Source organism: Lissotriton vulgaris, chromosome 3_1, assembly GCF_964263255.1.
Source record: "Lissotriton vulgaris chromosome 3_1, aLisVul1.2, whole genome shotgun sequence".
Classification (NCBI taxonomy): Eukaryota; Metazoa; Chordata; class Amphibia; order Caudata; family Salamandridae; genus Lissotriton; species Lissotriton vulgaris.
The window spans coordinates 62,964,014-62,978,088 of NC_141689.1; the positions used below are offsets into that span (position 1 = coordinate 62,964,014).

At 41.6% G+C, this 14,075-nt stretch overlaps 1 protein-coding gene across 1 annotated transcript in view; it reads right to left on the reverse strand.

The window, feature by feature from the left end:
• Nucleotides 1-1,520: 1,520 nt before the first annotated feature.
• Nucleotides 1,521-14,075, reverse strand: part of LOC147725959 (uncharacterized) — a 95,940-nt gene continuing 83,385 nt past the window's right edge. Inside the window, exon 4 of the mRNA XM_086960081.1 lies at nucleotides 1,521-1,866. Coding sequence (XP_086816207.1) covers nucleotides 1,669-1,866 — 198 coding nt within the window. The 3' untranslated portion in view covers nucleotides 1,521-1,668. The remainder of the gene's footprint in view (nucleotides 1,867-14,075) is intronic.

Consider the following 14,075-nt stretch of genomic DNA (forward strand, 5'->3'; position numbering starts at 1 on the left):
AGCCAAAGAAATAATCAAATATGCCGGATGATATACATTCAATGTCACTTGAAATTGCTGTTTTACTGGCCATATCTGTTATAAATCTGCCGCCCTGTACAGTGTGTGTTAAGGAGTGCTTCATTGGGAACTGTACAAACAGTGATAGAAGCCATTGTCTGTATAACTTGCAAGATATACAGGTAATATATAAGATGATGAACAAGAACAATTTTAATTTAGTAAAATAAGGAACATTTTTATGTGTTTCAATATTTTAAGTCTTCACTTTCACAATTGCTTTATAAACCTTCTTACTTACTCACATTTGTTCGCAATTGCACCATTTGCCCACATCTTTTTCAAAATGTTCCCAGGGAGAGAACCCCCCCTTATGACTGTCAGGTGTGTTCTCTATGCTCACAGGGCACTCATCCCTTTTACGCCCTACCACTATCAAATGCCACCAACCATCACTGCAGAAAAACGTTCTGCCAAACTTTTCGTACTATAGAACAGTTTTCTGCACTTTAAAATTGTCTCAGTTTAAAAAAGGCTGTCTTTTTCAGTTATATTTATGACACAGTGTCTACTGGTCAGTGGGAGTAAGGAGCCTGCTGTTTGTAAAAGCAACAGTGTGGCTCAATGATTAGAGTGGCAGACCCTGATGCAGAGGTCTAGCCTGGGACCAGGGTTCAATTCCCCGCCTCGGCGGGTCTTGGGCTCAAAAATTCCACGGACCTGATAATTCTCGCCTCGGTGCCTATTCCAATCATGGAGACCCACTCTGCAACTCTGGGCAATAGCTTGCTTAATCTCCACAACGGCCCCCACAATGCTAAGGATGCCTGGCCTCCACCTTGGGGGTGCCCAGGAGTGGACGCCTCACAGGGAAAGCCAGAATGGGTTCCACAGTGGTATTCGTACAAGCGCCTTGAGACCCTTGCGGGTAAGTAGTGCGCTATACAAGTATCAATTTACATTTACATTTAAATGGGAGAAAATTAAAATAAAGAGTTAACTTGATCATTAATGTAACTAATCATTTTAATTATCTTCCTTTTAAAAGCATCCAGAAATATTATTTTGTTCACAGCTCCAATATTGAATTGACAAGGACTTTTACTTAAGAGTTAAAAATGTCAGTGCTTCAGTTGTTCACCTCTGAGACAAATCTGAAATCTGACTGAGCACTGTTTATTATCAGGCCCAGCTATCTGCAGCTTGTTGATAATATTGTAAAATAAACACAGCTTTCTCTTAACTTTAAAAGGAAAATATAACTATGTGCTTATTTAAAAATTATCTCAAGGCTGTGAGCTACTCTGAAGGTGTCTAGAAGCTACTGGTAGATCACGATTGCACCAGACTCATAAACACCTATCCATTTTCAGCAGTGTTATCCTACCCAAGCTTTTTATTTGGCTATCCCGGGTCACTTTCCTCTGTGTATTTATTTGTTCTCCTTCTCTCTCTGCTCTCCTAACCTAATACATTTGTATACAAGTTTAAAAATATTATAAAAAAGATAAGACAAAATGTTCTTTGTAAAGATCTTTAATACATATTCTAGTCACTAAGATACATTTGTATTTTGCAACAAATCTGCTTGGCTTTACAGTATTACTTCATGTTTTACTGTGCTCCCATATAGTGACCTGTGTGTATCCAGTGAAGGTGCTATATTCTTTATTCATCAACTTGTTTGACTCTCAGGTCAAAGAATGATACTCCTTTCCAAATGCCCGAGACAACTGTTTCATGCCCAAAGACTGTGCAGACTTTAGCCGTGTAGGGCACGTCTATAGTGGCTTTCTTGGCTTTGGCAATTTGACGGACAGCCTTTCCAGGTTCAACTTCAAAGTCTGATACCATTTTAAAGTTTGTCTGCAAAAAAAGAGTTGTTTCTTAAATACATTTTAGACAGTTGTATCACATGTTTGTACTAGATTTTGCAAACAACATTAACCCTTTTTCCTGTTGGTGAGGAGATACTTCAATGACTTGCATGAGGTGCCAGATAGCCAAAATTGAATTACCTAATTAAAGGCATATTCGTTTATATAATTTGTAGTGGAATTTGTAGTGGTTCACATTTCAAATAGACAGCTTATATATGAATAATGCTGAATGTGCCTTTATGTGCACTGCATTGGTTAACATATGTTGTATTGGTTTGTATGCACTATACTGGCTGATATACAGGAACACTGGTTTCATTCATCAGTATGAAGGTTAAAGTTATGCTACTGGTACACAACTCAAGGGTATTGAATTGCATCATAAGGCATTAGGTTTAAAGAATACAGTTTTTAAACACAACATATTAGTTTCTATTACTAATTTACTAGCTTAATGCATTGGTGTATGCACGGTAAATACCTGTCTTTGTATAATACAATGAGATTCATGCACAATACACTGGTTTCATGGAATAGTGTATTTGTTTCCCTTCATATCGAATTGGTAGGAATTGCAATAGGATATCACTATTGAGGAAATGTTAAACCATTTGTTCCTATGGGCCTAAGGGACAGATTTGCAACCATTATAGCTCTCGCAAACAGAGATTCGGCAGGCAGGGACCCACGGATCACTGCCTACCCTTACAAAATGGGGCTGCATTTTTTTTTAAAGTTGCTTTATTGAAAAGTAAACTCAGACATGGTGGTCTGCAGTCCCCGGCAGACCACCATCCATGTGTTATTGCCCATTCCCAATGGGTCGCAAATTGAGAATATTGATGAGGCAAGGCAATTGCGACCCCATTGAGAATTGTTAATGTGTCTGAGACACATTAGTATTTATTTATCTATTTAGACTTTTACTTAGAGCGAACATTACCCAAGTGGGTATCGGGGACGTTACAGTAGACCAGGGTGAGGGAAACAGACACAGCAGATGAAAGTAAGCTATAATAGCAGTCACAATAACAATACAGGAAGTAGTAGTACTAAGGCGGGTGAAGAACACCCTCTAGTCCAAAAGGGATAAACAGTGCAGGTCATAGTGACAGGCGGCAGATCGCAAGTGCAACTCATGTGCATTATTGGTGCCAGGGCGTATGCATGTATGTATGTATGGAATTTGTAAAGCACAGGAATCACCCTCGTAGGGGTATCTCCACGCTATCATAGAGAGGAAGTCAGGCAGACAAAAACAGACTAGGATAAAGCCCTAAATAATTCGGTTTTTAGGAGTTTCCGGAAGTGGAGAAGACTAGCGCATTTGACTGAGAAGGATCAAGAATGGCGTGGGTGTTGAGGTAGACCATTAACTGAGTGTTAACATAGCTCTCCGTCATTTTGCTCATCAACGGGAGGAGCGAAATGGGGCGATATTTGGAGAGCACTTCAGCAGGCAGCTGCTCTTTCTTCTTAATAGGTAGTACTTGAGCGGTCTTCCAGTCAGGTGGCAGAATACCTTCGCTTAAAGAAGTATTCAAAATCTCAGCAATTGGGGTGTAGAGATCCTGAGAGCTCGAGCGGGCATTTGTTCATCAATAGCCTTTTCACTTGTTTTTTTAAAGATGCAGGCAAAGGGTTAACTCTAATTTCAGAAGGAGGGCATTCAAGATTCTCGAGGCACGGCCAGAGAAGGTCCGATTGTAGGCTTTCTTAAATTTCAACAGTTTCAATTGTAGGGATGTAGCGCTTCTTGAGGTTCTAGCCCCGCCAGATAGCTTCAATTTATGTGCAATGTACCTCAGGGTCTTGGAGTGTAAGGCTTTGTGTGTCATGCAGGCAATTGTTAACCAAATTGTTGCCTTGAAAGGGAGCCAGTTTAGTGATTTCAAATCCGTTGTGCTGTGGTTATCATGTTTAGATCCAGAAATGAGCCTTACAGTTGAGCTAAGGGAGGCCCTTTGATCTAGAAATTTCATTTAAGAGTCTCTTGTTAGTCGCAAAAAAATCGTAATTAGAGATCGCAAAATCAAATGTTCGTACATCTGGCCCCAAATGCCCATAGGTAGAAATGGTTTTTAATTGCCAAATTTCCAATTTCTTAATTCGAAATCGCAAATGTAGAATTTCAAAGCCAAGAGTGACTACCACTTGATGAACACCCCAAAAAAAGTGGTGCACATGAAAAGCACACACAGGGCCTAGGGGCATGTGTGTGCTTTGTGGTACTTCCAAAAAAGCATTTGGAGTGTTTTTTTTAAATTGCACATGGTTACCAGCGACTTGGATTTCCTAGATGCCCATTTCTTATTTAAGAAATGATTTGTACATGTGCTAAGAAATTGTATATACGAAATCCATATTTGCAATTTCCTGTTTAGGGAATCACAAACTAAGTAGAAATCGCATTTTGAGATTTCCTATCAGCTTTGGTACATTAGAAAAGGCTGTTTTTCTAAGTGAAAACCCTTCCCTAAGGCTTTGGGAGAATGACATGGACCATTGTATGTTCACAGAAAAGACTGTATACCTCTCACGAGGCTGCCCTAACAAATGGTCGCAAATATGGCAGAAATGTAACACTTACAGGGGGGACATCTGTGAGCCACCGAGAGAACTACCACTATCAAACGCTGAGTAAAGCTTACCTGTCTGACATCTTGTGCTACCTTCTACCCCGGTGGGGATAAGACTTTGAAGTGGAAAGTTGTCGATTGCAATATAGTACATGATATTGTCTGCAATGTGCTATTTATGTTTAATTTGTTATTATTAAAAAGAACATTAAAAAAAGAGAAAAGGCTGTTTTGTATTTCATAACAGGCCCAAATTGTGATTCAGCACATTAAGAAAGGCAAGAAGCTTGTGTGCATCGGGTCCTTAGTGTATTACTTAATGTTTCTTGCTGTGAAAGTTTTCTGCAACTCTAGTTGCCTGTGTGTCTGATTTAGTCTTGATGATTTTGACTGGATATACTTCTGATGTGGAGTGAATCCCTTAAACCGGTCCTAGGATGCTTTTTTCCAGTCCAGAGAGGACCTAGCCCGGCAGTTCGGGCTGGACTGCTTCCATTGGGTGCATCTGGAAGTATCCAGGGCTTTTATTTAAAAACCTGAAAACCTGGTTCTTTCAACAGACTTAGCTTTTTTCCTCTCTGACTTTTAGGTTGTAGTGCGCCGGGACACTCCTTGAAGTAGCTGTGAGCAATATAAACTGTATATGATATGATATCATATCATCAAATCATTAGGGAGCCAGGAGGGGCTCCTAGATTGCTCACGCAAGAAAGAGTCCTATGGAGCAGAGACTATATTCTAACTGAACTCAAATGGAAGTGACGTATCAAGCTCTCAAACATTTTTCAAGAACAATAGACAACAATTCTGTACTCCTAAGGACAGACAGTATGTCAACAAAGGCTTAATTAGTAGGGGGACCCAAGATTGAACTCCTTGGTGAAGTGTGTAAAACACATCTTTCAGGGGGCAAAGGCACATTAAGCGAAGGTTACAACAATTCATATTCAGAGGATTCTAAATGAGAAGGCAGATCAGATAAGCAGGGTATTTCGTTCTTCTCAGAATTTCCATCTGAACCCTGTGGTATTCATGAAGATTTACACGCGGTGTGTTTAGAAATCAGAGGAATACTTTGAGAAAGAAGAAGTGACCTATTGTCATGGAGTGCTGACTCCTAAGCTGTTTGAGACCGAACTTTCAGCATCATATACAATCCGATGATAAACTGATTTAATGTTTGAATACAGAATATTGTGCACTGTTTGGAAATAATATTTCCCAATGAAAGCAGGAGTTTTCTGAAGCTATTAAGATTAGGTTCGCTTTCAATCAAAAGCACTCTTTAAATCATAAAACAAGACACCAGTTATGTCACACTGAGAGACGTAACTTGTGTCTGAGACTTTAGTTTCAGGGGACAATTTGAGTTTTAACCAAGGACAATCATCTTGAGGGAACAGTACATCAGCATCAGATTCATACACCCTGAAGAACAAAGGCTGGTTAGTACAGGGCATAATTGAAGCCAGCACTTTCCAAGTAAGGTGTGTGTAGCAATTAGTGATCTGCTACTCTGAACCTACAGACAAATGTAAACCAACATTAGTGGAGCCTGCTGTAGGGAAGAACTTCCAAATCCAGATCAAAGACTCCACATTTGAATCCAGCATTACATTACAGTTGGTATGTGCAAGCATGAGGTGATTGTGAGTCTTTTTTGTGGATTTGGGGTTTGATGTCAGGACTGCTAACTTCTCAGTTGTTTCCCTCACACAAAATAAAAGTGCACCTGCTTGTTTATTTTTTATTTTATTTATTGTTTTAGTTTATTATTTGTTGCCAGCCACCATGACTTCGCCATGTAGACACTGTAACTATATCATCAGTGTTGATTATGTGATCTCATTGGACCGCTCTCTCCATGCGGGCTCAACAATCTCACAGAGAAAAGAAAAGGATTTTCATAGCTACAATAAGCAAGCTGTATTGCCATGTGAAACACTGAAGGAGAACCAGTGTCACAAAGTCTCACCACACAGATTGGCATTGCAGATCCTTCTCTTTGCTATAATGTTCCAACTTTAGTTGTGTCTCATAGTCCTGTGTTTTGGGGAAGCATTTCTTCCACAGTCAGTCAAACATAAAATCATCAACATAGTACTTCTTAGGGTGCTGAACACTAGTCGTGCTGTGGGAGGGTTTTTTTCGCTTCGCATGCAAGTTAGGCCACAAGCCAGTAGCAGAATTGATTACTTTATACAAATCAAAATGCTTGTCCAGTGACACAACAGTCAGTGGGCACCTTTCCTCAAGCAAGGTTCAAGGCAGCTGTCCTATCAGGATGCAGAACATCCAAGTTCCTGTTGCCAAACTCGACAATGAGAGTTGGCCATCAGTAGCCAAACGCTTTTCTCAGTTGCTTTTGTTGGTTTTCTTTGGTGAGGTCTCCTGACACTGGGCAATGGGAAATTCTGACTAAATAACCTGGAGTTTTGCTTCATATGTATACTAAGTCTGTAGACAGAGATTGTACACTCCACCAGTCCATCATTCGGACCAATTTTAGAATGTTCCCAACTTGTGAGTATTCCTTCCATATTGGACAAACCTATAGTGTGAATATAAATGTTGGGTGGGCTGCAAGATCCCTTTCAGGGAGACCTAAAATAAAAGATAGAGAGGCTTCCTCACTCAGTTATTCCCCAAACTGTTGGGGGTTAACACATCTGAGAAAGAATGGAACAAGAAGGTAGTTAAGATCATCCCTACATTTCAAAAGGACACTTTATCTCCTATCCACCTTTGAGTATTGTGCTTTTGAAAAGATATAATGAATTCTTTAGATTAGAGCTGCAAGTTCACACTTTTGTTCTCTGGCATGTATGATGAGCCACCTACACATAGGCTATCCAAAACTGATTCAAGGGCTGAAACGGTCAAGCACAACACATATTCTCAACATTCGTCCTGTTAAACATAGATAGTGTAAAGACTCATACAACATCCATGTCCCTCTGGTTTGCACTCTGTATCAGAGCTGGTCTCTTCCCTTGGGGTCCTATTCCTGTTGAGCAGAGTTCTCAATAGTGGAGAAGTCTGCAGAGGGAGACTGGTTTAGGACTACCTTTTCCTTTTTCACAATGGCAAAATCAACAAACAGATGATCATCAACATAGTACTTCTTATGGTACTGAACACTAGTCGTGCTGTGGAAGGGCTTTTTCGCTTCGCATGCAAGTTACGCCACAAGCCAGTAGCAGAATTGATTACTTTATATAAGAATCAAAATGCTTTTCCAATGCTACCTACAGGGCAGCAGTATGGGGAGATCCTAAAAGTAGACAATTGCAAACACTAGAAAACAAGTTTTTAAAAATATTGTTGATGATCCAAATAAGCCCCTCAACAGCATTCTGTCACTCTGAGGTAGGGATGGATTTTATTGCAGATCGATTAATATTGCCCCACTGATTCTCTGGGCTAAAGTGAAGTGTGGCTCACGGTGTAGAGCAGGCAGACCCGGAAGCTGAGGTCAGACCCGGGACCAGGGTTCAATTCCCGACGCGGCAGGGTCTTGAACTCAAATGTCCACGGACTTGATAATTCTCGCTTCGGTGCCTGCTCTAATCATGGGTTCTCACTCTGCAACTCTGGGCAATAAGCTTGCTTAATCTACACAACGGCCCCCCTGCGGTGGGATGCCTGGCTTTCACCCTGGGGATGCCCTCTAGGGGCTATCTCACAGGGGAAAAAAGCCAGGACGGGTTCCCAAGGCAAGCGCCGGGAAACCTCCGGGTAGCTGTGCGCTCAATAAATGCAATAATAATAATAAAGTCTGGCTGTCAGAAGACTTAAAGCTCACAAGGGAAATTATCAAGGATTGCAAGATGCTGGATAATGCTGAGGCTATCCCATGGCTTCATTATGTGAAAGGAAAATTCAATGAAACAGGCATAGAGCATTATTATAATAATCCTGCCAGCATCGATATAAATATGAAACTGAATATAAAAGATGCACTTTTTGCGGAGCTTGATAATCGCTGGTGGCAATCAGGGCTGCAACCTCAGTTAGATCAGCCTCTTTTGCAACAGCAATTTTACTTGTCCTTTACCACAAATGCGCACTTCAGAGTTTTATTGACTAGGCTTTGGCTTTCCACAGTGCACTTTTTTAGTGGCCTTTTCCAAACAGGCTGGATGGTGCAATAACCTCACCCCTTGCCCTTGTGATAGTTCAGCACTGCAAAGCACCCTGTACTCTACTCTATTCTGCACACTTTACAAAGAGACATGGGCACGGTTCCTTATTCTACTTTTAAGAGAAACCCGACCCGTAATTACCAGGAGGGTTTTAATCTCTTACGCTCCTTGTCCACTGCAGTTATTGGTACTGCGGTAACACATTTTATTAGAATTGCATTTTTAATAAGGAAAAGGTATGAAATGTAAATGAAATGGGTGTTTTCCTTTTTAGAAACTTGAATTTTAAACTTTTTGTAAATTGTTGCTGAGTATCTGAGTCAAGTGACATATCATTGCATATATGTTATTCCTTTTAATGTATTTAATACTTTTATGGTCCATGTTTGAACCGACCAAAGTTATTCTTGACTCGACTTGACTACTTCTTAGTCCTATCAGTAGAAGGCCTTGGGGAACTCTTTGGGTTCAACCAGTGCAATTGATCTTCCTTAAAAGGATCTGGGAAGAGTGAAATGCAAGAAGAAGAATTGACTGGCCTACATAAAATATTGATACCACTTTTGGAAGAAAGCATGCATATTTTCAATGAACCAGTGTGTTTAGGGACTAAGGTTGTATAGAGAAGTTAAGCCAACAACGCCTGAATTCTGCTAAAGTAATCCAAAAAAGGGATTGCAAGGAGGAACACAGTTTTCGCAGTAACAGGTAGAGCAGTGTAACTGTGCGGAGGTTTAAATGGTTCACAAATCAGAAAGGTCAATATGAGATTTCATTCCCACTGCAGCATGATAAAAGGAGCAGGGGATACATGTGAGAAAGTTCTAAATAAAGTTACAACAAAAGATGACTTGAACAAAGGGGGCTGATCTGACAGAATATAAAAAAGGCTAAAAGTGGCCAAAAGCTAACTTTAATCATGCCCACAACATAACCTTATTGGTCAGGTCAAAGGACATATCAAGAAATAGAACTTCAGACTTGTTTGCCTGTAAGGGGTCAGTATTTCTCCGCTCACCCACAGAGGAATATGGAAGGAGTATAAATAGTGTATGATCGAAGGGTGGCAAGTGGTCTGAGTGACATAAACGTCTTCTGCTGAAAGTTAGAAGCCTTTTAGCTAGCTCCAGCTGATCTTCTGCATCAAGGCATAGGATGTGGAGGTCCCGGTGAAACATGCTGCCCCACTAAGAACAGACCCCACTAAAGAGGAAGTCGAAGTGTATGGCTGAGGTCCAGGATCAAAGTTTCAGAATATCAGACCATTTGAGGCCACTAGAATCACATGTGAATGGTATTGCCTCACTTTCAATAGAAAAGAATAGAAGAAGAGGCAGTGGAAGTAACACATACAGGTCATTAATAATTCGTACCTTCCAGAACATGGAAAGAATGCCATAATTCTAGGAACATGTTCAGAATGTGCAGAAAATGAATATACAAAGCTAAAGTCCCACCAAAACTGCTTTCACATTTGGAGGTACTTCATCCTTTTGTAGGCATACCTAAGAGACCTTTGAGGGTAGAACTGAAAAATGCAAAGCAAAGTGAGGTTCTGTGACGGTTCCGTGACGACTTGAACCCGTGTTTTCAAGTTTGTCGGAAATACATAAAAATGGTATCAGTGAACCGCAAATGATTCATTTAGCATATCCTGGTGTTTTCGCTACGCTACGAGCAAGAGCACTCCTGTAATGAACACATTTCTGATCTACCCATGGCATCCATCTTAGATTGTGGCCGCCATTTTGTGGTTCCTTGCCCTCACATATGCAATAGCCTCTGATCATTTCATTCACTTCACTTTGATTAAGGACACGTAGCCTTAGCCGGAGATTCACCTCTTACGTGACACGTGCACCTTAAACCAGATCACGCTGTAGCTGCATGACTCGACAAAGGCTGCCTCCTCTGCCCGAGGCCAGCCCACCTGAACTGGTTTTCCTGTCCATTGTCCTGATCATGATTAGGCGGCCGAAGCCGGTAGCCTTGCCCATTTACAACCCACAAACATCTCTTATCCCGCTTTTCTATCTTCTGCACCTGGCTCTGCTCCTTTCCTTCTGGGCCTTTATTAGGGGGAGGTAACGAACTTTACGATGAGGCGGTCCGGCTCTTGAATGCAATATTGACAAGGGATTGTGATGGACTGGTGGGAACCCCTCTTCGTGATGTTTGGTATCAGATATTATCGACAGTTCCTGTGTAACGCCAAATATTTATTGTTTAGAGACACAAAAGGTTTGGGAATGTACCGACATGTGAAATATTTGCCTAGAGCACAATTTTTAGTATATAAGGAGCAACCCACTTTGTACAAATCGAACAGTCTCCTGAATTCTGCCCGTGTGTAGATTCTGTGACTTCTGTGTCCCTGCAGTAATAAACCTTTGGTCTTTGACGCCACCATCGAGAAGCCCGTGTTTCTGTTCATTTGTGCACCAAGGCAGGTGGGACTCCGGGGTCTTTGGGTGTTGTACCCTGACACCTCTGGACGGAACCAAAAAGTCCAGAACTCCAATTGGCGCCCAACGTGGGGCGACGTCATTCGGTACCGGTCCAAAAGCCTGAAGAGTTCGAGAAGCTTCGTGTGAAGATTCCTGAGGGAGGCGCCCCACTTCATCGATCCCGGCATATCGCAAAAGTGGCCCTGAAGTTCTCTTCCACGAGGGTTCCCGTTCAGGACGGCTACAGTGGGCCGTTGCCTTGACCGTCGCCCTGTCTTGGACCCGAAGTGGTGCAGTCCTTAGTACGGCGAAACGTGACGGGTTTCTCCTTGGTGACGTCTTCAGTGACTCAGTTAAGTATTTAGTGATAGCTAGCTGGTTACTTTTGTGAGGATTGTTAAAAATCCTTGATCGGTTCTTGGTTTGGTTTGGTTTTGTAAGATTATCTTTGGTTGTTCTAATTACGATAATCTATTTGGTTCAGTTTTGGGTATCGATACATTAGTTTGGTTTTTGGTAGGCCTAAGTTCTTGGTTCAAGTGCACAATTTGTTTCGTGTCTGTTTGTTTTGTGTTCCGGACTGAAAATGGTAAGTCGGAAAATGTTGTCTTGTTTTAGTTGCAACAGTGACTCACGATTAGAGGACTCTTGTCTGGTTCCTCCGATTGGGACTCCCCTTTATGATTTATACTGTAAGTATGGTGTGGGTCCTATAACTTATAATGAGATATGGGTCCGTTATTGTAAGAAGGATGGTGTCCTTAGTTGGCCACTGCATGGTAGTTTTGAACAAGAGATTCTCGACAACTTAGAAGCGAAATTGTTTAGGAAGAAAGCCCGGCCGGCAATGTTTGACTCTTTTCGTTATTGGCGAAAAGAATCCAAACAGAGAGAAATGAAAAGGTTGAAAAAAGAGCAAAAAGAACTAGAAGAGTTAACTCTAGAGCAAGCGACTAAACAGTTGCAGGCTGACGAGTGTGGGAAGGCCATAGATGTAGCCATTAGAGAGCATAACTTAGCGATTGACAAGTGCTATCCTGCCTTGCCATCGAAAATGGCTAAGATACTGGAGGATTCCGAAAACGATCCTCTGTTGTCTTATCTGTTACGTTCACCTCCACCGTATGCACAAGGTGCTACGGCTCCACTCATCCCGAATGTTCAATTGCCGGTTGCTGGACAACCTGGTGTTCCTGTTCCTCAGAATCAAGTTCCTATACTTCCTGTGGTGAATGTAAATGTTCCTACAGCTCCTCCTCTTCCTACACTGCCGGCTCCTATACCTACCACTGTATCTACTGTTCCTCAAACTATTTTCCTCGATACTCCTACTGTTTCGTCATCTATTCCTACCTCTACTGCATTCTCTATGTCTGCGAGTGTACTAACTCCACTTTCTGTTCGTCGAAGAATCACTGATTCTGTTACTAATATGCTGTCTCCTATATATAAAACCTTGATTAAGACTCCTACTCCTGACTCTGTTCAGAGACGGAGTCAGCTTCCAAGTACTGAGGAACGGGGAGTTTTAGACTCCACGGCTCTCAGATGGATTACGAAAGTCAGAAGATATAGTACGAGAGATGTGTTAGAGACATTTATGCAATGGGGAGAGCCAACGCAACGGTACGTCTTTGATGAGATGTGCTCGTTGTTGCGTGAGGAAATAGAGGAAGACGATGTCGAATCAGATTTGGAAGACTTAATTAAAGTTCAAAAAGAGTTTGCTGCTGGGATGATAGTGGGTGAGAATATAAAACAAGCGATGGAGCTCATTTTAAGCTTTAGATATGATCCATCTCTTCGTTCGCCGAGAGATTTAGAAAAAGGTAAAGTGAAGCCAAGTCGCCAATATCCAATGAGGGAGGTTCCTCCAATTTGGCGCGAAGCAGTACAACGTGATGATAATGCGGGTATTGCAGCTGCTCCAGCACAGTTCCAAAGAGTATGGATACATATTCCATGGAAGCAAGCAGAAGTGTTAGCAGTGAAACAGGCCTTGCCAGATCCACGTAAGAATCCAGCCGGATATTACAAGGAATTGACACAGACAGTTGAAGCTTGTATAATGAATTTGGCAGACATTGACATGCTATTTGGTAATGTAGTTCCGCAACCAGTGTGGGCTAAAATTCGTAGAGAGGATCATCAGGCTGCTTTAGGTGGTGATTGGGCAGCTATCACTGCAGCAGATGCTCAACAAACGGGTGGTGCGAAACCCGAACCCCTAATTGCTAATCTTCCTGGTAGAATAATAGATTTAATGAAGACTCTGATGCCAGCATTGCGTGTTAATTGGGATAAATTATCCGCATGCAGGCAAAAGAAAGACGAAAGTGTCTCCGACTTCTTCACGAGGTTCGAAGAGACTTTTGTAGACCATAGTGGTCAGGACATGAGCACTGAAGGAGGACAGAGATTGTTTGTCGATAAGTTTGTGCATAATTTGTTACCTGAATTATGCAATAAATTGAAAGACTCAGAAAGTGCGTGGGCTGTATCTACGACAGCGCAAATACTTGCGACTGCACAGTACTACGAAAATAGGGATAAAGAGGAAAAGGAGAAATCAGAGAAGAAAACGAAAGATTTAAAAACTAAAGTTCTTTTACAGCAGGCGTATCCGCCTCATACAAATCAGACTAATACGCAGCAAAACTCATATCAAAGGACAGATTATAGTACATCAAGGCCTCAATATCAGTGGAATCAGTGCGCGTACTGCAAGAAAGAGGGGCACTATAAAAATGAATGTCCGATCTTAGCACAAAATAATAATGCAGCAGCTCAGAGAGGTCGTGGTGGTTATGCGCAGAATTCTAGAGGTCGAGGACGAGGTGCTATGCCTCCACAAACGAATGATCGTCCTTCTAATCACTTTGATCAACGAAATGTACAGTCAGCTCAACAGAATAGATCTCAGCAATATCTTGTTGAGGATTATTGTGAAGTTGAAGAGGGATTTCAACAAAATGGGTACTAGGACAGCCATGGACAGAGAGAGGGAGTAGTATCAGTTCCAGT